At 39.6% G+C, this 24388-nt stretch overlaps 1 protein-coding gene across 21 annotated transcripts in view; it reads left to right on the plus strand.

Annotated features, from left to right (window-relative positions):
- Positions 1-24388, plus strand: part of OSBPL9 (oxysterol binding protein like 9) — a 266637-nt gene that overhangs the window by 99110 nt on the left and 143139 nt on the right. For 17 of the 21 annotated variants that reach the window (XM_086387956.1, XM_086387988.1, XM_086387854.1 and 14 more), the window contains exon 1: positions 3550-3679. The exons of the other annotated variants lie outside the window; for them this stretch is intronic. Coding sequence is in view for 4 of the 17 variants with exons in the window: in XM_086387854.1 (XP_086243980.1) it covers positions 3569-3679 (111 nt within the window). In the remaining 13 variants the exon portion in view is untranslated. Of the gene's footprint in view, positions 1-3549; positions 3680-24388 lie in introns of those variants that run through there. 21 annotated transcript variants of the gene reach the window in all.

Consider the following 24388-nt stretch of genomic DNA (forward strand, 5'->3'; position numbering starts at 1 on the left):
CCCATGAGCTGCAACTACTGGGTCTGCACACTGAAGCCGGCGCACTCTGGAGCCCATGATCTGCAACAAGAGAAGCCACCGCAATGAGAAGCCCACACACCGCAAATAGAGAAACCCCATAGGCAGCAACAAAGACCCAGCACAGTCATAAATAAACAAAAATGTTTTAAAAAGAGAAGAAGTGTGGTGATATATTACCTAGGCTATGTTAAGCTTGGAGGGTATGAAATTAGAGAAAGGGAAAAATAAATCAAACAAACTGAAAGCAGACCTGATCAGCAAAGGCAGGTTATAAACTGTTGTTCTGTAAGACACACTCAAGGTCTTCTGTTTAGGCTCCAGCTTCTGTTAACCTTGTGGGACATCATTTTAGTAGCAACAAAAACAATAAAATACTTAAAAATAAATCTAACCAAGGAGGTAAAAGATCTGTATACTACAATTTATAAAACATTAATGAAAGAAACTGGAAAAGGAATGGATAAATAGGAAGATGTTTTGTGTTCATGAATTGGAAGAATTAATGCTGTTAAAATGTTCATATATCCAAAGCCTCTTATAGATTCAGTGAAATTCCTCTCAAGATTCCAGTGGCATTTTTTACAAAGATAGACAAAAAAAAAAAAAAAAAAATCCTAAAATTCATTTGGAACCACAAAAGAATCTGAAAAACCAAAGCAATCCTGAGAAAGAATAACATGGCTGGAGGCATCCCACATCCTGGTTTCAAACTATATTACAAAGCTATAGTAATCAAAACAGTTTATGACACTGCCATAAAAACAGATACACAGGCCAATGGAACAGAATCAAGAGTACAGAAATAAACCCATGTATATACAATCAACTAATATTTGACATGAGAGCCAAGAATGCTCATTCATTAGGAAAAAGGTAGTCTTTGCAAATTCATATGAAGAAAATTAAAACTAGACCCTTATTTTAAACCATTCACAACAATTAACTCAAGATCAGTTAGAGACTTAATTGTAAGACCTGAAACCATAAAACTCCTAGAAGAAAACATACAGGAAAGCTTCTTGAAATCAGCCTGGGGAATGATTTTTTTTTGGATATGACACCTAAAGCACAAAGCAGCAAAAGCAAAAATAAGCAAGAGGGACTACATGAAACTAAAAGTTGGTCAAAAGGCTAAAAGTTCTAGTTATGAGATAAATAAATTCTAGGAATGTAGTGTGAAGCATGGTTACTATAGTTATAATACTGTATTACATATGAGAGTTGCTAAGAGAGTAGATGAACTAAAAAGCCTCTTGATGAAAGTGAAAGTGGAGAGTGAAAAAGTTGGCTGAAAGCTCAACATTCAGAAAACTAAGATCATGGCATCTGGTCCCATCACTTCATGGGAAATAGATGGGGAAACAGTGGAAACAGTGTCAGACTTTATTTTTTGGGCTCCAAAATCACTGCAGATGGTGACTGCAGCCATGAAATTAAAAGATGCTTACTCCTTGGAAGGAAAGTTATGATTAACCTAGATAGCATATTGAAAAGCAGAGACATTACTTTGCCAACAAAGGTCCATCTAGTCAAGGCTATGGTTTTTCCTGTGGTCATGTATGGATGTGAGAGTTGGACTGTGAAGAAGGCTGAGCGCCGAAGAATTGATGCTTTTGAACTGTGGTGTTGGAGAAGACTCTTGAGAGTCCCTTGGACTGCAAGGAGATCCAACCAGTCCATTCTGAAGGAGATCAGCCCTGGGATTTCTTTGGAGGGAATGATGCTGAAGCTGAAACTCCAGTACTTTGGCCACCTCATGCGAAGAGTTGACTCATTGGAAAAGATTCTGATGCTGGGAGGGATTGGGGGCAGGAGGAGAAGGGGACGACAGAGGATGAGATGTCTGGATGGCATCACTGATTCGATGGACGTGAGTCTGAGTGAACTCCAGGAGTTGGTGATGGACAGAGAGGCCTGGCGTGCTGCAATTCATGGGGTCGCAAAGAGTCAGACAGGACTGAGCGACTGAACTGAACTGAACTGAAGAGAGTAGATCTTAAAAATTCTTATCACAAGAAAAAAAATTTTGAGGTGAGGTGATGAGTTAACTAAATGTAATGTAGTAATCATTTCACAATACACACATGCATATCTTTGGGGTTTTTCTTGGCCACACTACACGGCACATGGGATCTTAGCTCCCCTTCCTGGGATCCTAGAACTCACGCCACCTGCATTGGGAGAGTGGCATTAACCACCAGGGAAATTCCCAAATCATGCACATCTTAAATTCATACAATGCTGTATGTCAATTACATCTCAATGAAATAAAAAAGGTATCAGCATAAATAATTTGATCTTTAGATCTTCACCCAACTTGATTAGCTAGTAAATAGGTTCTCTTTGTCTAGCTCCTTCAGTGATATTCTCTTTTCCTAGAGCTTCTGTTATCAGCAAATTGAGATTCACAGCACAATACCTGAATAAACAAAACACCTTTAAACCCCTAAAATAAAAAAGTTAAAAATTAAAGACAAAGAAAACCTCTCCCTTGACTTCACAGCCACTTCTAGCCAATGCTCTGCTTCTTAGTTCCCTTTTTCTTATCCTTCACGTCTCAATGCCTTTTCCTGGGATGCCTTACACAATCACTCAATTATATACTTTATAAGTAGCTACCCATTGGCTTCCTATTACATCCACTTACTTAAATTCTCCACAAGACATTCATCACTATTAGATATTTTTCATGTTTATTTGTTTTGTGTTTGCTTTCCATCACAGAATTTAAGCTCTTATCTCTCAACAAGGAATCTGTTTGTCTCCTTCAGTGTTGCATTGCCAGGACCTCAAACATTGTCTCAATATTCTAGGACAATACTTCCATTGTCTTTATAGGCTCTAAGAAATCTGCTCTTACTTCTCTGACCTTATCTCCAACTACCTCCTCCCTGGCTCACTACTCTACTTACAAAGAACAATTTGCTGTTTCTTTGCCAGCCTCCCTCTTTCTTCAGGTCTTTGCTCAAAAGTTACCTTCTCACTCAGGCTTTCTCAATTTGGGAACTTAAAATTGCAGCCCCTTACCCTTTGCCTCTTTACTTGCTTAATTTGTTTCCAAATTACCAAATTGTAATATACAGTTACAATTGTATATTACAATTGTATATTTTTTTATTGCCTGTTCGCCTCATGAAGGCTTTGCTGAACCCCCAAGCCTACAGCACAAAACAAAAAATGTTTATTAAATGAATGGGTTTGTGAAATAATTGCTTAATTGAATATCAGATGTGAAATTATTTGCATGTGTAAGGTATCATTATGGGCAGTAAAATTATCTATGTTAATAAGTAATCTTAACTTCAGTATTCATGCTTTAATTCTTCACATTTCGGGCATGGAGTCCTACACACGACAGACTCCCAAAGAAAATCGTTTTTTTGAATTTTATAGCTGGAGGCGTGGGTCCGCGAGTCTAGCAAGGCGGGAAGCAGTTGCTGGCCCCACCCGGGGCCCGCCCCTGTCGGCGATGACCACGCCCACCGAATGTTGAAAGCCTTATAGGCGAGTGACGTCAGGCCGTTTGTTGTCATTGGCGGCTCCCAAGATGGCGTCCATCATGGAGGGGCCGCTGAGTAAATGGACTAACGTAATGAAGGGCTGGCAGTACCGTTGGTTCGTGCTGGACTACAATGCAGGGTTGCTGTCCTACTACACAGTAAGTCCTTGGAGGCAAATCCCCGGCTGCCTTGGGAGTCGGGATTCCTCGGTGGAGGTGGGGAACAGGCTTTTTGGTAGCCCGGTAGAGGTTGCTAGGATGGGGGTGCCGCCGTACGGGAGGGTTCCCTCGTAGGGGAGGGTTTTGCGCCCCGGATAGCCAATGAGGGTGAAGGAGATGCTCGCGCAGCCAATAAATAGGCACCGGTTGTATGATTTATGGGATGGGGGCGAGCCGTGTTCTTTTCTTAGGGTCCTGTATTTGTTGGGGAGTAAACAGGGGGGCGCGTTGTAGGTAGGTAGATGGTTGTAGTCGTGGCTTGAAGGGTTCGGTCTCGGGATCTGTGCAGTTTCCACATGTTATCATGGACTTGACAGTGTCCCCCACCAGGCCCTGTAGACGGCCGCGCCCCTTAGCTTCCCTCCAGGGATTGAGGAGCGCTGCTTTCTTAGAGCAGTGGTCTGACGAGCTTGGCCAGGTCCTGGAAGTGACTGGGCGTTGCTCAACATGAAGGATTCTGAAATACCTCCAGTCTGCCCAAGTTGAGTGTGTCTTTCACAGGACTCTCCTCCATTCAGCGGGGGGCGAGCGTAACCGACGCCTTAACTTTTGAGAGCGGAGGATTTCCTACACAGCAAGTCTCTTGTTAGCGAAGAGAGACTGCATAGTGCGATGTCTCCTGAAAGTTATATTCTGGGAAGAGCTAAGTTAAGGGCTTCAGTGTCGTTAAACACACATCAGTGACTGCGGGAAAGGTCCATGAATTGCTGAGAATCTTATGTTCTGTCGCTCCACCCCCGACGCGTTAGAAATGGAAGGTGGGTGGAATTAGAGAAATTACTTCCAAAGGTATTGTCTCTGAATGGTGTCTAGTTAATAATAGCCAATGAGAGGGAGGAAGCCTCTTCAAACGACAAAACAGAATGTCCTGAAGTCTTTAGAAAATAATAGAAGGGAAAAAATTGTGATTATGGAAGAAGGATTAATGTCAACGAGAGGAATGGGGACACTAGTATTGATATTTTTTCGTTAATTTAAATATTTATTGAGCGCCCACTACGTGTTAATTATTATTGCTTTAGGCTAGGTGTGTGTGGATGTGTGTGCTCATGCGTGTGCATGTGAGCGAGAATCAACAAAGTTCAAGATATTCTTTTCTTGAATCAACAAAGTTCAAGATATCCTTTTCTCTGGAGCTTATATTCTAATAAGATGGTTCCCTTGATTCTTTTTACTTGCAATAACTGCAGAATAAAGTATTCATTATCCCCATTTTACAGTTTGGAATCTGAGGCTCCAGGCTTTTCAGCGATTTGCTCAAGGTCACAGAGCTAGCAGTAAGCAGTGTTATCAGGAGTCTAAGTAACATGGCTTTCTTTTTCCTTTCACTTTCACTACAGAAATGAGAAAAATGCAATCTTTGAGTTACTAAAGACAAACCTACAGGAGTAAAAAGTAAAAACTTTCACACCAACTTCCTTTCTTTACATAATTTTGAAGGGGGAAAAGACTGAACAAACCTGAATGAAATTTAAATACATTGTTCAAGATTAGCTAGCTATGAAAGAGAGGCAAATGAACATTATATCCTGAAAACTCTGAAATTATGAAATCTCATAGTTCAGATAGATGAAGAGTAATAATAAGTTTCAGTAGAAGTGATAATCGGAAAATCCCATGGACCCTTTCCAGCCCATTCAAAATAATTTCAGTGGCACTATGGAATGAAGTTACTCTACAGATCCCAAATTTGTGTGGGTCTGAATTTAGGGCCACACTGGAGGGGCCCCAAGCTGGGGTTCTTGGGAACTCCTCTCCCAGACAGAATCTTCTTTTTTTCCTGTTTTTCTCACTTTGGCATATCTTTTTTCTGCCTCCTTGCCCTTTAGTTTCTGAGTATCTTGACAAATTTCTCCTTGTCTTTGGCTAAACATGGCTTTTTAAATTATGCTTCTTTCTTCTCCCTCCCATTACTTATCCTCCCTACTGAGATTAAACTATAAAACATCATCCTTGCCAGTAGAAGGAGGTATCATATTTCTCACTAATGGATGTTTAGAAATTTTCTTTTCTTTTTTTTTCCTTGTTTTTTTTTGGTGTTAAAGTATTTGTTTGCAGAGAAACAACAGAGAAATATTGTAAAATAAAATGATTTTGTGAAAATAAGATGATACTCAATGCCAAATTAAAGGAGGTCCAGTAAAGATGAGAAAAGGATAGGTATTCACTTAAAGTAGGAGACACATTGAATATTGGCAGTGAATTCTGTACACTTCAACATTGTTTCATTACATTAGGATTTGGAAGGATGAAGGTACATCTTAATGATCTGCATGCTGCTGATAACTTGGAGCTGCATCTTCCAGGAAGATTATCTGAATAGTTGCACAGCATTTTAAGCAGAGCAGTAAATAGCAAGTCACTCTAATCACTTGCACTCTGGTCTGGCTCTGTAGTTGGAGGTCTGTCTATTCTAGGGTGGCCATGGAAACCCTGAACGAAACTAGATTGACCTTGCTTTAGAGTTGGCCTATACCAAAAATTGATATTGAGATAATCTCAGGGTTTTGGAAAAGATCACGGGAATTGCTGTGAACTAAATAGTTTCACCCAAACCTCACCTTCACCTGAACTTTTGGTCCTGGGCCCAGACCCTTACCTGTCCTCTGGGAATGAATAGTTTTTTTACTTTACATTTCTTTTATTTTCATTTTATGTAAATTTTCAGTTCTTGAAAAACCGTTTAGTAGATATTCTGTTTAATACAGGAACAGAAAAATTGATTACCTTCTTTAGAAAATAGATTTAGGCAACCTTTTCAGGTCACGCTCCTGTCTTTTAATTATTAGAAACAGTGGTTTATTCAGGAAACATTTATTTGGGACTTTTTAATAGGCACTTTATATACGGACTTCCCTCATAGCTCAGTTGGTAAAGACTCTGCCTGGAATGCAGGAGATCCCCGTTTGATTCCTGGGTCAGGAAGATCCGCTGGAGAAGGGAAAGGTTACCCACTCCAGTATTCTGGCCTGAAGAATTCCATGGAGCGTATAGTCCATGGGGTTGCAAATAGTCAGACACAACTGAGCGACTTTCATTTTCACTTTACTATGTATGCCGGAGATAAAAGCATGAAGGAGAGAGTCCCTTCCATCTAGGAACTCAAAATCTTGCAGAATAGACACCTAAACATAATTTCAAAAAAGTGTAATAAATTCTACAATAGAAGTAAGAATAGACTGCTGTGGGAACTTTGCCTAAAAAAAGGCTAGAGAGACGTTTGAGCCGAGACTTAAAGGTAGAAGGGAAGAAGGGCATTTCAGGCAGTGGGAAATATGCACAAATTGGGAAACTTGAGAACATAAAGTCCGTTAAGAAGATAGTGAGAATTTCTGAGCTTCTTTAATGTAAAGGCATGTAGGGAGATAACAGGAGATTGAATCCAGAAGGTATTTGGAGCCGTAGGTCAGGCCTGGAGATGAAGATCTGTTAGATTATAGCATAGAATTTGTTAGTTGAATTTGAGGGTGAGCTGTACTGAGTCTTCCTTGCGGCACATGGGTTCTTTGTTGTTGCTCATGGGCTTTTCTCTAATTGCGGTGTGTGGGCTTCTCGTTGTGGTGGCTTCACAGGTTGCGTACACAGGCTGTAGGGCGCAAGGCCTTCAGTGGTTGTGGCCCATGAACTTGGTTGCCCCCCGGCTGTGGAATCTTAGTTTCTGGACCAGGTAGCAAACCAGTGTCCCCTGCACTGGCAGGCAGATTCTTAACCATCGGACCATCAGGAAAGTCCCCTGTTAGTTGAATATTTATTGAGAGGGATAAGGATATAAATTTGGGAACACTGTTTAAACAGCTAACCATTTATGTGAATCATGATCACAGAGAAAGACGAGAAAGGAAAGAAAATTGAAGGAGATATAGATATATGTGAGGAGTTGTTAGACTAGAAAGCAGGTGTTCATACCTTTTGATTATCAAATGTTTATTGAGGATGTACTATGTGCTAGGCACTATGCTGGGAAGAGGGGTTAAAATGGTAAATAAGATGGGAATAGTCCATGTTCTCATGATGCCTAGAGTCTGCCGGCGTGTACATCAAGTAAGAGCTGTGATGGAGAAGAGTAGGATGTTGGGAGGTACACAGGTGGGCAGCTTGCCTCTGTCTTGGAAAAGATTTCCTTGAAGAGGTAGGTTTGCTTTGACCTGAGTGGTGAGTAGAGATTAGCCATGTAAGCAGAGAGGGAAAACTGCTTGAGATAGAGGGAATAGATGTTTTTGAAAGAGACACGAGTAAGGAGCTTGTTAGTCCTGGAATTTAGGCTGTGAGGTGGACAGTAGTGCGATGAGAGGGAGAGAGAAGCAGGGGCCAGTTAATGAAAGACTTTCTTGGTAAACTGAGCTAAGGAATTTAAACTTTTCACTCAGGGCAGTGGAAAGTCACTTAAGTGTTGTAAGCACTTTTTGTTGTGGAAAAAACTTTCATAATACAAAATTTGTTTGAAACATATACGAAAGATGATAGTAAAATGAATTCCTGTCACCCAGCTTGTGCAGCTATCAATATATGGCTAATCTTGTCTTATTAATACTCCCAAAGCTCCTTCCTACCCCACTGGATTACTTTAAAGCAGATCCCAAATCTCTTATTATTTCATTTGTGAATATTTCAATATGTTTTACTGTGTTTAAGTTCCTTGATTTTTCTCAAACATTCCTTGATTTTCTCAAACCCTCACCAGTTGGTTTATTTGAGTCAGAATTCCAAACAAGAGACACACGTAAACTGAGTCTCTTTTACTCTGTAGGCCTTCCCTCCCTCTTTTTCTTTGCCATTCATTTGTTGAAGAAAGCAAATTATTCTCTAGATTTTCCACATTCTAGATTTTGCTGAGAGTATTCTTGTGGTGTATTTAAACATGTTCCTTTATCCTCCATGTTTCCTATAAACTGATACTTAAAGCTAGAAGCTTAATTAAATTCAGCTTTTTCCCCCCACTTTGGGCAGCAATACTTTGTAGGTGGAACATATTACAAGTATCTCCACTTTCTGATAGTTTGCTTTACTCTACTTCTTTTTTAGAAAAGACCTATTCTCCTGTTTTTGCTAACCAAAAGAAATCCAAAGAGGATTTTTGCTTTTGTGGAAAATACACAAAAAGTGAAAATGGCATTCAGAGTTTTTGTTTTTGTTTTTTCCACAGCGAACTGCTATAGAGTCAGTGAGCGCCCTAAGCAGCAAGAGTGACACCAGCAAGTTCCTTCCCTGGGATCTATGGGCTTCCCAGGTGGCACTAGTGGTAAAGAACCCACCTGCCAATGCAGGAGACATAAGAGATACAGGTTCGATCCCTGAGTTGGGAGGATCCCAAGGAGAAGGGTATAGCAACCCACTCCAGTATTCTTGTCTGGAGAATCCCATGGACAGAGGAGCCTGGAGGTCTGTAGGGTCACTAAGAGTCAGATGCAACTGAAGCGACTCAGCTTGCATGCATGCTGGGAACTATTAATACATAGTAGCAAGCTGCTGTAGTTTTGAACTGTGTTTGTGAGCATCTTTACTTTATCTCAGTTTATTTTGTGCATCTGTTAGCAAGGTGTATCCTAAGGCAATTGCGTCATTGCTTTATGCCATTTTGGCTTAGGGAAGGTTTCTTAGGAACAGAGGGAACCTGTACATCAAGTGGCCCATGATGTCTGGTTGTCTCTCTGTGATTTTTAAAATTAAACAATAGGTTCAGGTAAAGTTTGTATTTGGATTATGGAGAAATAGTGAAGTCCTATTGACAGGATTTCAGTGATTGGATGTGAGTGAAGGGGAAGGAGGAGTTTGATGAAATCCAGGATTTTAGATTTAGTTGAATGAATGATGATAGGGAAGATAAGTATAGGTTGGGTGGAGAATGGTAGTTGCTTTGGGGCATGTTGAAATTGTAGTAAAGATATTGCATAGTCTGGAACTTAAGAAAAAAATCTGGGCTACAGATAAATATTAGCTTTACACATATGGAGAGATGAGAGAGTGAATGAGTGGGAATAATAGAGAGCTTTAGATAGAACACTGAGAAACACCATTGGATTAGGTATCTATTGCTTTATAACAAATTGGCCATAATGATTTTAGCTGCTTAAAACAATAAACATTTATTATCTGTGACTCAGAACTTTGGACTCAAGGTCTCTCATGAAGTTGCAGTCAAGACATTGGCTATGTCTGCAGTCATTTGAAAGACTTGACTGGAGCTGGAGGATTTGCTTCCAAGATGACTCACTCTCATGTCTGTTGGCAGAAAGCTTAGTCCTTACTGGCTCCTGGAAGGTGGCCTCAGTTCCTCACCAGCTAACCTCTCTGTTGGGCTACATGAGAGTCATTGTGACAGGGCATCTATCTGGCTTCACCCAGAAGGAGTAATCCAAGTGAGAGCAAAGAGAAAGCTGAAGTGCCTATTTGACCTGGTCTGAGAACATCACTTTTGCCTTCTTCCATTCATTAGAAATGAATCATTAAGTTCAGTTCATGCTACAGGGGATGGGAATTTTAGGCATGGGAAAGAGAATTAGCCTCTGCCTTTTGAAAGGAGTGTCAATTTATGGAGGGATTTTAATCCATCACAGTCGTTTCTAAGGGATTTGGGTAGAGAAAAGAGCCTGCACAGAAGAGTGAAAAGGGACAGCCAGAGATAGCCAAGAAAAACCAGAATGTGGAGTCAAGGCAGGAACTGGCTTGAATACTGTTGAGACAATTGAATAGATGAAATCTTAAAAATACTCATTGGATTGATCAAGTTGGACATCACTGATGCCCTGAAAAAGAGAAGTTCCCATGGAGTCAGAAGTTTGGAAGTCAGAGTGGTTTGAAGAGTAAATAGGAGGCAAGAAGTAGAGAAGATGAGTTTAGATTGCTCAAGGTCTTTCATTATGAAAGAGGAACAAAGGAATATGGAACTGAGAGGAAAGAGCTTCTAAGGTAGGAGTATGCTTAAATGTTTTAGGGATGGGAAGCAGGGTATTTATTGAAGATGAGAGTAGAGTTAAGATTTAAGGAATGTAGTAAAGATTTAGATTAGTGGCCATGGGAAGTGGAAAAAGGAGTAACTTGGGTCACATTCTGAGAAGGCAATGGCAACCCACTCCAGTACTCTTGCCTGGAAAATCCCATGGATGGAGGAGCCTGCTAGGCTGCAGACGATGGGGTCGCTAAGAGTCCGGCACGACTGAGCGACTTCACTTTCACTTTTCACTTTCATGCATTGGAGAAGGAAATGGCAACCCACTCCAGTATTCTTGCCTGGAGAATCCCAGGGACAGAGGATCCCAGTGGGCTGCTGTCTATGGGGTCGCACAGAGTTGGACACAACGACTTATCAGCAGCAGGGTCACTTTGAAATTAACCAGGTTGTAAGAGGAGCCTCTTGAGAAGCCTATATGCAGGTCAGGAAGCAAGTTAGAACTGGACATGGAACAACAGACTTGTTCCAAATAGGAAAAGGAGTACGTCAAGGCTGTATATTGTCACCCTGCTTATTTAACTTCTATGCAGAGTACATCATGAGAAACGCTGGGCTGGAAGAAGCACAAGCTGGAATCAAGATTGCTGGGAGAAATCTCAATAACCTCAGATACGCAGATGACACCACCCTTATGGCAGAAAGTGAGGAGGAACTAAAAAGCCTCCTGATGAAAGTGAAAGTGGAGAGTGAAAAAGTTGGCTTAAAGCTCAACATTCAGAAAACTAAGATCATGGCATCTGGTCCCATGACTTAATGGGAAATAGATGGGGAAACAGTGGAAACAGTGTCAGACTTTATTTTTTGGGGCTCCAAAATCACTGCAGATGGTGATTGCAGCCATGAAATTAAAAGGCGCTTACTCCTTAGAAGGAAAGTTATGACCAAGCTAGATAGCATATTGAAAAGCAGAGACATTACTTTGCCAACAAAGGTTCGTCTAGTCAAGGCTATGGTTTTTCAGTGGTCATGTATGGATGTGAGAGTTGGACTGTGAAGAAAGCTGAGCGCTGAAGAATTGATGCTTTTGAACTGTGGTGTACTCATGATGTACTCTGAGTATAAGTTAAATAAGCAGGGTGACAATATACAGCCTTGACGTACTCCTTTTCCTATTTGGAACAAGTCTGTTGTTCCATATCCAGTTCTAACTTGCTTCCCGACCTGCATATAGGCTTCTCAAGAGTCTTCTCCTCTTGAGAGTCCCTTGGACTGCCAGGAGGTCCAACCAGTCCGTTCTGAAGGAGATCAGCCCTGGGTGTTCTTTGGAAGGAATGATGCTAAAGCTGAAATTCCAGTACTTTGGCCACCTCATGCGAAGAGTTGACTCATTGGAAAAGACCCTGATGCTGGGAGGGATTGGGGGCAGGAGGAGAAGGGGATGACAGAGGATGAGATGGCTGGATGGCATCACCGACTTGATGGACGTGAGTCTCAGTGAACTCCGGGAGTTGGGGATGGACAGGGAGGCCTGGTGTGCTATGATTCATGGGGTCTCAAAGAGTCAGACACAACTGAGCAACTAAACTGAACTGAAGAGGAGCTAGTTGAGATTATAAAATATGATTTGTTTAGTCATGAACTGTAAGTATTTAACACTCTTTCTTGTTTTGTATTGTCTTTATGACATTTCAGAGAGAAAAGTTAGAAATAGTGAGTTAGTAAGTTGTCAGGGTCACTCAAGGTTTTCTTTAAAAGGAATCATTGGAGAAATGATGTGTTTTGCTGTTAACATGCTAGCTGGAAGAGAGTCATAGTGACTTTGCATTTCAAAAACACTGGTAATCTGAACACATTTAAATATTACTTGACAGTCCTTAGCAATGTCTGGAAGGTGATAAAATCTCTCATCTAATTCTTGGATTTTAGGTTTTTGAAGAGCTTAAATATATGTGTTTTTCTTGCAAAGATGTAAAAGAGGGAATCTCAGATTCTGCTAGAAATGTATCAGCACCACTCCCATCAAGCATTTAAAAGTGAATTTATACTTTTGTAAATAAACTTCTTGGTTATATCAAATGTTTTTTACTAAGCTTACATGGTACATATTAATAATCCAAATTAATAAAATAGCTTTAGAATTGCAAAAAGAACACAAGAAAAATTGTACCTAATCTAAATGCCCTGAAAAGAAGTATGTGGAAATTTTATGTCTTGTGGTTTCTTGAATACCCTAGTCAGCCTTAGTTTTTCTCTTTTTTGATTTTTTTTTTTTGTTTGGCTGTGCTGTGCATGGCATGTAGGATCTTAGTTCTCCAACCAAGGATGGAACTTGCACCCTCTAAAGTGTAAAGTGTGGCGTTTTAACCACTGGACTGCCAGGGAAGTCTCTATTGCATTCTTTATCTGTACAGCAAGCTTGTAAACTCCTTGATAGTACTACTAGCATGATAATTTTCAAGCCCTATAAATATAGTACATCATTCTCATAGTGAATGGAATGTCCAAGGCCCTTTAAGAGATGTGATGTAGAAGATTGTTTTGGAATCATTGCTTATACAGCCTTGTAAATTTTGCAAAATATACTGATAACAAATGTGTTTATGGCTTATGTAAAACCTGATTAAGCTTGTATTAATAACAATGGCTTTGTTTTAATCATCCTTACCCTGTAGAACTGTGTGGGATCTTTTGGTTAGTGTGGTACATCAGACAAGCAGTCAGTTCTTGCTTTATTGCAGGCAGTTTTGTTGATGATAGTAATTTGTAGAAGGATAGAAAGCAGAGCTATTCTTAAATATGCCACTGTTATATGTGGCAGTTGTCATAGGATTAGATTTTCAACTAGTTGTATAATGTCAGTCAGAGCTAGCTAGAACAATGCTCAAGAGAGTTAGATTAAGGACCTATTTCCTTTTACTGCTTATAGAGAAAAACAAATGGCCAGCTGAGTCTTTTTCTTCTCATTTACTATATTGTAAAGGATAATCATCTTAGACTAATTTAAACTAAAAAATTTTACTTTTTTGGTACATGATACATGGAATCATATAAATGAAATCATATTTGGGGAAAGTATTTTGAGGTATTCAAAATTATTTTTTTCCCATTCACATGACAAAGATTATTATGAATGTTAATATTCTGATTCCTGGAGTTTTTTCACATTGAGCCTTCATGCTAAATTGTCTACTTACTTAATTGAATGTATTTTATTTTAGCATTACTCTTATGGCACAGGTGGACAAATGAAATATTGGATGAATATTTGGTTTGTCATTCTGGCAGCTGCCTCTAGTCTCTTGATCTTCCTCTTTCCTCCGTCTCTCATAAATGATACCATGCTTCCCAGAGACAATAGAGTTCATTTGGTGGGAACACTCTCAACTCCTTGTACTGCCACCTATTGGTATAACTATTTTCCTGCCTATCCTTCCCTGCGTCCCTGGCATAATGGAAGAAGTAATCCTTAGGTGGGCTTTCCTGGTGGCTCAGTACTAAAGAATCCCCCTGGCAATGCAGGAGATGCAGGTTCAGTCCCTGGGTTTAGAAGACCCCCTGGAGAAGGAAATGACAACCGACTGTAGTATTTTTGCCTGGAAAATCCCATGGACAGAGGAGCCTGCCAAGCTACAGTCCATGGGTTGCAAAAAGAGTTGGACGCAATTTAGCAATTAAGCAACACCACCAATCCTTGGGTGTTCTGGATTCCATCTACTCGCGAATTTTTAGAGAATCTCAGTCTATAGGTTTTTCTCCTTTTTCTGCTTTCTCCTTCCTCTCGCCCATTGTCTTCTACTTCTTTCTATGTACAGACTTTTGTTGTTTAAGAATATTTTGCAATATAACAACTAAACATCATAGTTGTAACAATTTCATATGGAAAATTTTATTACGTTTTGGGATTGCCTGTTGCTTTTCATTTTTTTGGTACAGTTAGTTTTGAAATTGGAAAGTGTAAGCCCTTCAGCTTTGTTCTTTCTCAAGATTGTTTTGGCTATTCTGGGTTTGCTGAATTTCTATATGAATTTTAGGATATACTGACTTTTTCATTAACAAATAAACTTGGGCTATATCTCTCTCAAGTTGAAAAATATCTCTGCTAATTCTATGTCCCCCTGGAAAAACCATCTTCACCTCTTCTTCAAGTTAGATAAACCTATTGAAAGAGTCTTCTACATTGTCTGTCTTTATTCATGCATTTACTGTACAGCAATCTGTTTTTACCTCCAAATTTCACTGAATATCCTAGCAGAAGTCTCCAATGAAAGCTTTGTTGCTGAACCCAGTGGGTGCTTTTAACTTTTCATTTTAGTAGCACTGTCTCTGCAGAATTTGACATTATTACTCTTTATTTTAAATTTCAAAAAGATAGTTTCATTGCTCTTGAAGAGATGCAATATATTCTTAATTTAAAAAAAATTGAAAAAGCTTATAAAATAGAAAGAAGCAAAGTACTACCTGAAATCCTACTATCTGTGTTTTGGAGAATAGCTTTCCTAACAACTCTTTATGCTTAAATACACCTTTATGTATATTTTATATAAATGGAATCATTATATATATAATAATATACAACCCAGAAGCATTTTATTAAAAAATTTTCTATAGATATGTTGTACCATTTTGTATTGTATTTCTTCAACTAGCAAAATGAGCAAAGGATATCTTTTTTCCTTCATCCGTACTTAATGAGATCTCAGTCATCTGGCTTTGGGAGATTAAGATTCCTATGCTGTCTGTGATGCAGGAAGACAATGTACAATAATCTGTATTATTTCCCATAGTTCTGCTCAGCTGGATAGTACCCAGTCTACTTGATTAAGGGCAGTTCAAAAACCCACCCACAAACAGAAGACTCTACTTCTTAATGAGGGAGTGACAAAGTTCTAAAAGAGCTTGTAGGATGAGAAATACCATTATAGGCCATTTTTGGAAAATGCAGTGTGCCATAAGCCTCTACTATATGAATCATTGTTGTAGGTATTTTCTACTATTGTCAAATATATGGCTTCATTAAGCCTCATAACCTCTTCCATTTTTCCTTGCTACCACTATAGCATATAAACCACCCGGGTCTGGTGCAAAAACTTCCTAAGTGTTCTCTTTGTTTCCTTTTTGCTCTCTAAAGTCCATTTTTTAATCAGTAGCCCAAGTGATTTTTTAAAAAAAGGAAAAAGGAAGATCATGTTTTTCCCCTGCTTAAAATTCTCTAGTGACTATAGGAAAAAAAAATTCAAACTCTTTACTATGACTTACCACCTTGTAAGCACTGAAGAATTGATGCTTTTGAACTGTGGTGGTGGAGAAGACTCTTGAGAGTCCCTTGCACTGCAAGGAGACCCAACCAGTCCATCGTAAAGGAGATCAGTCCTGAGTGTTCATTGGAAGGACTGATGTTGAGGCTGAAACTCCAGTACTTTGGCCACCTCATGTGAAGAGCTGACTCATTTGAAAAGACTCTGATGCTGGGAATGACTGAGGGCAGTAGGAGAAGGGGACGACAGAGGATGAGATGGTTGGATGGCATCACCGACTCAATGGACATGAGCTTGGGTAAACTCCGGGAGTTGGTGATGGACAGGGAAGCCTGGCGTGCTGCGGTCCATGGGGTCACAGAGTCGTACGCGACTGAGTGACTGAACTGAATTGAACGGATGGCCTTGTGATCTTTCTCCACTTAACTTTCTACAGTAAACCTTTTGCTCACCACTATATCCACTGTAGCTTTTTTTTTCCTCCTGTTCCTTGGACACCTCAAGCTTGTTCCTATCTCAGGGTCTTTGTGTATATTTTCTGGCTTCTTGGACTGATACTCTCCCGTGACTGTAGCATGCCTGATTCCCTTCTTGTTGTGCAGGTCTTCATTTAGGCATCACTGCTCAGAGAAGCCTTTCCTTAACAACCTGTCTAAAGTACACCTCACTATCAGTCACTAGCACCAGCACACTGGTCTTTTTTTTTTTTTTCACTTGATGGTTTAGAATATAAGCTTATTTTATTTTATTTAAAAAATTAATTTATTTTAATTGGAGGCTAATTACTTTACAATATTGTAGTGGTTTTTGCCATATATCGACATGAATCAGCCACAGGCACACATGTGTTTCCCATCCAGAACCCCCCTCCCACCTCCCTCCCCATCCCATCCCCCAGGGTCATCCCAGTGCACCAGCCCTGAGCACCCTGTCTCATGCATCGAGCCTGGACCAGCGGTCCGCTTCACATATGATAATATGCACGTTTCAACGCTACCCTCTGAAATCATCCCACCCTTGCCTTCTCCCACAGAGTCCAAGAGACTGTTCTTTATATCTGTGTCTCTTTTGCTGTCTTGCATATAGAGTCATCGTTATCATCTTTCTAAATTCCATATATATGCGTTAGTATACTGTACTGGTGTTTTTCTTTCTGACTTACTTCACTCTGTATAATAGGCTCCAGTTTCATCGACCTCATTAGAACCGATTAAAATGCATTCTTTTTAATGGCTGAGTAATATTCCATTGTGTGTGTATATGTACCACATTTTTCTTATCCATTCATCTGCCAATGGACATCTAGGTTGCTTCCATGTCCTGGCTATTGTAAACAGTGCTATGATGAACATTGGGGTACATGTGTCTCTTTCAATTCTGGTTTCCTTGGTGTAGCACACTGGTCTTGATGTATTTTTTCATAGCATTTATTGTTAGCTGCTAAACTTACTTTGTTTTTCCCGTTTAGTGTCTGTTTCCCTCCTCTGGAATGTAAGTACTGTGAGAACAGAGACTTACCTTCATCATTTTATCTTTAGCATCTAGAGCAATGCTTGGCATTTAGTGAATATTCAGTAAATATTTATGGAATGAGCAACAGGTGAAGTAGTTTATATATTACTTCCTTTACACATGAAGAAATTGAGACTTAAAAACTCACACAGTAGTTTCTCTGTATGTGATTAAGTCTTCTAACTCCAGATAGAATGTTCTCTCACTGAATTGTGCTAGTGTTGATATTTTAAAATGACAAACCCAAGTTATCACTAGTCTGCTTATAGGTGATAACTGAGTTACATCATTATCACAATGAAATAAACTTTCTGCATGCTGCTGCTGCTAAGTAGCTTCAGTCATGTCCGACTCTGTGCAACCTCATAGATGGCAGCCCACCAGGCTCCTCTGTCCACGGGATTCTCTAGGCAAGAACACTGGAGTGGGTTGCCATTTCCTTCTCCCAAACCTTGTGCATAGGCTATTATTCTAAGGTACAGACTGCATTGATGAATCATTAAAAAGTACTGAGTCCTTTTACATCTAAGTTGAAACACTGAGGATGAATGAAAAACTCTTTCCATTCCAGTAAAGAGAAAGCCTCCTAGAGAAGGGAATGGAGGAGCAGATACTAAGTCTTAGAATTTGTTGAGTAATGAGTTTTTTATATTCACAAAACATGACCACAGAAAGATAGTGGCACATTCCTGAACATAATTCTTTGAAATTTTCATCACCCAGAAGAGGATGAAATGTACATTTCAGATAGATGATACGTTGTGTGACCAACCCTCTGTTCTCTGCTTGCGTGTCAGCTCTTCTGCCTTCGTTTTTTTTTTTTTTTAACCCATTGCAAAGAGTCGGACACTACTGAGCAACGGAACAGCAACAGCAATTCTGAAGTAAAATTAGACCTAATAAAGAATGAGTGTTTTTATTCTTTAAAGTTTTATTTACTACTGAATTATAGTTGATTTACAATATTGTGCCAGTCTCTACTGTACACCAAAGTGATTCAGTTATACATATATATACACTTTTTAAAATATTCTTTTCCATTATGGTTTATCACAGGATATTGAATATAGCCCCCTGTGCTATACAGTAGGATTTTGTTTTTATCCATTCTGTATATCATAGTTTGCATCTGCTAACCCCAAATTCCCAAGCCATCCCCCCGCAACCCCTCTCCCCCTTGGCAATCACAAGTCTGTTTAGAATGAGTGTTTTTAAATTGCCTTTTTAAAAAGTGTTTCTCCCTCCCCCGCTCACCCTGTTTATAAAAGTAAAATGTTTATCATAGATCATTAACTAATCAAGTCCTCCACAGTCTCCTAAGCCCTTTGGCACAGTTCTTGAATTCTTGACCTACTTCCTTATTCTTCCTTGTAGTCTTTTTTTTGTTTTTTTTTCCCTTGTAGTCTTGCTTTCCCTTAAGCAACAACATCTAAAAGAAATGCTTTAAGAAAATAGTTTCTTGGGCAGTATTTGAATTTATAACAACTTTCCCCTTATCTTTTGATCACATGCTGTATTTTGAGTGCTTTTCCTAGCTAATCTGGGGACCATTTTCAACAATTTATTCGCAAGAATTTGTTCTCAGTTCTAAATTCCAAATCAGAACAAGGAGCTTTTGTAGCATAACCTTATTCTAAATTGAGGCATGTAGGATGAGTCTTAGAAGTAGGACTGAGAGTTCAGATATCTGTGGTTCTGGCTATTGTTCTTGCTAACCAGATTATTTTAGGTGTTGTACAAATTTTCCCATCTTTAAATTTTTCTAGTGCTGTTCTTGTTTTTCATCTTTTCATGATCTTACTGTCTTGGGCCCTGACTTAGTCTTTTCCAAATAAGGAGAAACACTCTTGGGCAATTTTTGATGAAAAAGTGAAGTTGAATGATAATAATGGATTATTACTGTACAGTTTGGTGGGAAAAGTACTAAATAACATAAACTTCCTGGAGTTTAACACACCCCTATCATTTCCTTCAGTCATTTTTTGTGAAATAACATTAATCACTATTTAGTATTTGGGCAGTATAAAATTCAGATTTAAATTTGAAGAAAGTAGGGAGAACCACTAGACCATTCATGCGTGACCTAAATCAAATCCTTTAGGATTCTACAGTGGAAGTGACAAATAGATTCAAGGGATTAGATCTGATAGAGTGCCTGAAGAACTATGAACAGAGGTTCGTGACACTGTACAGGAGGCAGTGATCAGGACTCTCCCCAAGAAACAGAAATGCAAAAAGGCAAAATGGTTGTCTGAGGAGGCCTTCCAAATGGCTGAGAAAAGAAGAGAAGCAAAAAGCAAAGGAGAAAAGAAAACATACCTATCTGAATGCAGAGTTGCAAAGAATAGCAAGGAGAGATAAGAAAGCCTTCCTCAGTGATCAATGCAAAGAAATAGAGGAAAACAATAGAATGGGAAAGACTAGAGATCTCTTCAAAAAAATTAAGAGATTCCAAGGGAACATTTCACGCAAAGATGGGTACAATAAAGGACAGAAATGGTATGGACCTAACAAAAGCAGAAGATATTAAGAAGAGGTGGCAAGAATACACAGAAGAACTATACAAAAAAAATCTTCATGACCCAGATAATCATGGTGGCGTGATCACTCACCGAGAGCCGACATCCTGGAGTCTGAAGTCAAGTGGGCCTTAGCAACCGTCACTATGAACAAAGCTAGTGGAGGTAATGGAATTCCAGCTGAGCTATTTCAGGTCCTAAAAGAAGATGCTGTTAAAGTGCTGCACTCAATATACCAGCAAATTTGGAAAACTCAGCAGTGGCCACAGGACTGGAAAAGGTCAGATTTCATTCCAATCCCAAAGAAAGGCAATGCCAAAAAGTGTTCAAACTACCTAAAAATTGCACTCATTTCACACCCTAGCAAAGTAATGCTCAAAATTCTCCAAGCTAGGCTTCAGCAGTATGTGAACCGTGAACTTCCAGATGTTCAAGCTGGATTTAGAAAAGGCAGAGGAACCAGAGATCAAATTGCCAACAGCAGTTGGATCATAGAAAAAGCAAGACAATTCCAGAAAAACATCTACTTCAGCTTTCTTGACTACACCAAAGCTTTTGTGTGGATCACAATAAACTGGAAAATTCTTAAAGAATTCTTAAAGGCAGACCATCGTACCTTCCTCCTGAGAAATCTGTATGCAGATCAAGAAACAACAGTTAGAACTGGACATGGAATAATAGACTGGTTCTAAATTGGGCAAGGAGTATGACAAGGCCTTTGTGGTTGGATGGCTTCACCAACTTGATGGACATGAGTTTGAGCAAATTCTGAGAGTTGATGATAGACAGGGAAGCCTGGCATGCTGCAGTCCATGGGATCGCAAAGAGTTGGACACGACTAAGTGACTGAACTGAACTGATTTTGAGGAACAAAACAAAAATAGAAACTATACATTGAGGTTCAGTATATATTGACATGCTAAGTAATTTGCAGCACTTAGGTTACTATTTAGTATTTTATGTTATGGTTAACTTTTCTTTTTTTTTTTTTAATGGTTAACTTTTCTTGGAAAGGATCCAGAAACCCCCGTCATCAGAGTTGTGCTTAATTAAACCCTGTGAAATGGTTCTTGTGACTCATCTGTTGACCTGAATTTTTGACTTAAAGATAAAATTATCCTTTTTAAGAAACAGTAAAAGACCTGGGACTTTACAATTTAAGAGATCACAGATCAAAATACGAGTCTCCAGTCCTTTACCTGTAGTTCAGAAATCCCCGAGTCTCTGAATTCCAGAAGTTTTTTTTCCTAAATGTGTTATATTCTCATTTGGAAGTAAAGCCTGCCTTGAACTGTGTGGTTAATTATAATCTCCATTATGCTTAATATAAATGTATGTTGTACTACCAAAATATTAGTATGCTTGATTGTGAAATTAATTAAATGCTTAATAATCCAGACTCTGTTGCAGGTGTGTGACAGTTTATGTACTATTTGTATGGTACTTTTTGAAAATTCTGAATTTTAAAGCACATTTGAACCAAAAATCTCAAGATAAGTGATGTGGACCTCTATCTGGTCTAATGACCTAGGGTTTATATGCTGGCAGTAGTTCAGAAGGCAGAGGGGGTACAACCCTCTGAAGCACTGCTGCAGTGCTTTGTGGGGTGATATTTGCGCTGATGAATTCAGAGGATCGCTGATTTGACACACAGCCTTTGTGGCTCGGAGAAACTTTGAAAGGAGACTTAAGTTAACCAGATCTGTAGTAACTGTGGTAGAAATGCATAACCTTTAGAGTCAGACCTGGATTGGAATTCTCTCTGCTGCTGCTAAGTCACTTCAGTCGTGTCCGACTCTGTGCGACCCCATAGACGGCAGCCCACCAGGCTCCTCCGTCCCTGGGATTCTCCAGACAAGAACACTGGAGTGGGTTGCCATTTCCTTCTCCAATGCATGAAAGTGAAAAGTGAAAGTGAAGTCGCTTAGTCATGTCTGACTCTTTGCGACCCTATGGACTACAGCCTACCAGGCTCCTCCATCCATGGGATTTTCCAGGCAAGAGTACTGGAGTTGGGTGCCAGTGCCTTCTCCGGAATCCTCTCTATCTACCTGTTATCTGTGAATCCATGGGCAAGTAACTTACGCCTTTCTGAGCCTTTATTTTCTCAATTATAAAATGGGTATAATAAAAGAACCTATATCATAAGATTGGTATGAGAAGTAAATAAAATTGTAATTAATTGTGTTTAAAGCACTGCCCCAGGATTATAAGAGTTCAGTTCAGTCACTCAGTTGTATCTGACTCTTTGCGACCCCATGAACCTGCAGCACACCAGGCCTCACTATCCATCACCAACTCCCGGAGTTTACCCAAACTCATGTCCGTTGAGTCGGTGATGCCATCCAACCATCTCATCCTCTGTCGTCCCCTTCTCCTCCTGCCCTCAATCTTTCCCAGCATCTGGGTCTTTTCAAAAGAGTGAGCTCTTCACATCAGGTGGCCAAAGTTTTGGAATTTCAGCTTCAACATCAGTCCTTCCAATGAACACCCAGGAGTGATCTCCTGTAGGATGGACTGGTTGGGTCTCCTTGCAGTGCAAGGGACTCTCAAGAGTCTTCTCCAACACAACAGTTGAAAAGCATCGATTCTTTGGTGCTCAGCTTTCTTTATAGTCCAACTCTCACATCCATACATGACTACTGGAAAAACCATAGCCTTGACTAGATGGACCTTTGTTGACAAAGCATACTTTTTAGTATGCTATCTAGGTTGGTCATAACTTTCCTTCCAAGGAGTAAGCGCTTTTAATTTCATGGCTGCAATCACCATATGCAGTGATTTTGGAGCCCAAAAAAGTAAAGTCTGACACTGTTTCCCCATCTATTTGCCATGAAGTGATGGGACTGGATACCATGATCTTAGTTTTTGGAATGTTGAGCTCTAAGCCAACTTTTTCACTCTCCTCTTTCACTTTTATCAAGAGGCTCTTTAGTTCTTCTTCACTTTCTGCCATAAGGGTGGTGTCATCTGCATATCTGAGGTTATTGATATTTCTCCCGGCAATCTTGATTCCAGCTGGTGCTTCTTCCAGCCCAGTGTTTCTCATGATGTATTCTGCATATAAGTTAAATAAGCAGGGTGACAATATACAGCCTTGACGTACTCCTTTTCCTATTTGGAACCAGTCTGTTGTTCCATGTCCAGTTCTAACTGTTGCTTCCTGACCTGCATACAGGTTTCTCAAGAGAAAGGTCAGGTGGTCTGGTAGTCCCATCTCTTTCAGAATTTTCCACAGTTTGTGGTGATCCACACAGTCAAAGGCTTTGACATAGTCAAGAAAGCAGAAATAGGTGTTTTTCTGGAACTCTCTTGCTTTTTCGATGATCCGGAGGATGTTGGCAATTTGATCTCTGGTTCCTCTGCCTTTTCTAAAACCAGCCTGAACATCTGGAAGTTCACAGTTCATGTATTGCTGAAACCTGGCTTGGAAAATTTTGAACATTACTTTACTAGTGTGTGAGATGAGTACAGTTGTGTGGTAGTTTGAGCATTCTTTGGCATTGCCTTTCTTTGGGATTGGAATGAAACCTGACCTTTTTCAGTCCTGTGGCCACTGCTGAGTTTTCCAAATTTGCTAGCATAGTGAGTGCAGCACTTTCACAGCATCATCTTTTAGGATGTGAAATAGCTCAGCTGGAATTCTATCACCTCCACTAGCTTTGTTCGTAGTGATGCTTCCTAAGGCCCACTTGACTTCACATTCCAGGGTGTTTGGCTCTAGGTCAGTGATCACACCATCGTGATTATCTGGGTCATGAAGATCTTTTTTGTAGAGTTCTTCTGTGTATTCTTGCCACCTCTTCTTAATATCTTCTGCTTCTGTTAGGTCCATACCATTTCTGTCCTTTATTGAGCCCATCTTTGCATATAATGTTCCCTTGGTGTCTCTAATTTTCTTGATGAGATCTCTAGTCTTTCCCATTCTATTGTTTTCCTCTATTTCTTTGCATTGATCGCTGAGGAAGGCTTTCTTATCTCTCCTTGCTATTCTTTGGAACTCTGCATTCAAATGAGTACATTTTTCCTTTTCTCCTTTGCTTTTCGCTTCTCTTCTTTTCACAGCTATTTGTAAAGCCTCCTCAGACAGCCATTTTGCTTTTTTGCATTTCTTTTCCATGGGGATAGTCTTGATCCCTATCTCCTGTACGATGTCACGAACCTCTGTCCATAGTTCGTCAGGTACTCTATCAAATCTAAGAGTTCAGTACATGTTAACAAAAAAATAAAGTTTATTAGTGTTTAACATGTAATAATATTCATTAAGTGTATTTACATTGTGGTCACTATTGCATAAACTAATATTCAAATTTGTTAATTCATAACAAAAAATATAATTGTTAAGGAGACTGCATATTTAGGCTATCTGATTCATACATTAATACAGTCTCTGTAAGCAAGCTATATGGGATGCCAAATTTATATGCAGAAGCAGGCCAAAGAGAGCTATAGATATTTAAAGGCATCAGGCTTT

Source organism: Bos grunniens, chromosome 3 (assembly GCF_055505025.1).
Source record: "Bos grunniens cultivar Pamir isolate PY7600 chromosome 3, Bosgru_T2T1.0, whole genome shotgun sequence".
Lineage (NCBI taxonomy): Eukaryota > Metazoa > Chordata > Mammalia > Artiodactyla > Bovidae > Bos > Bos grunniens.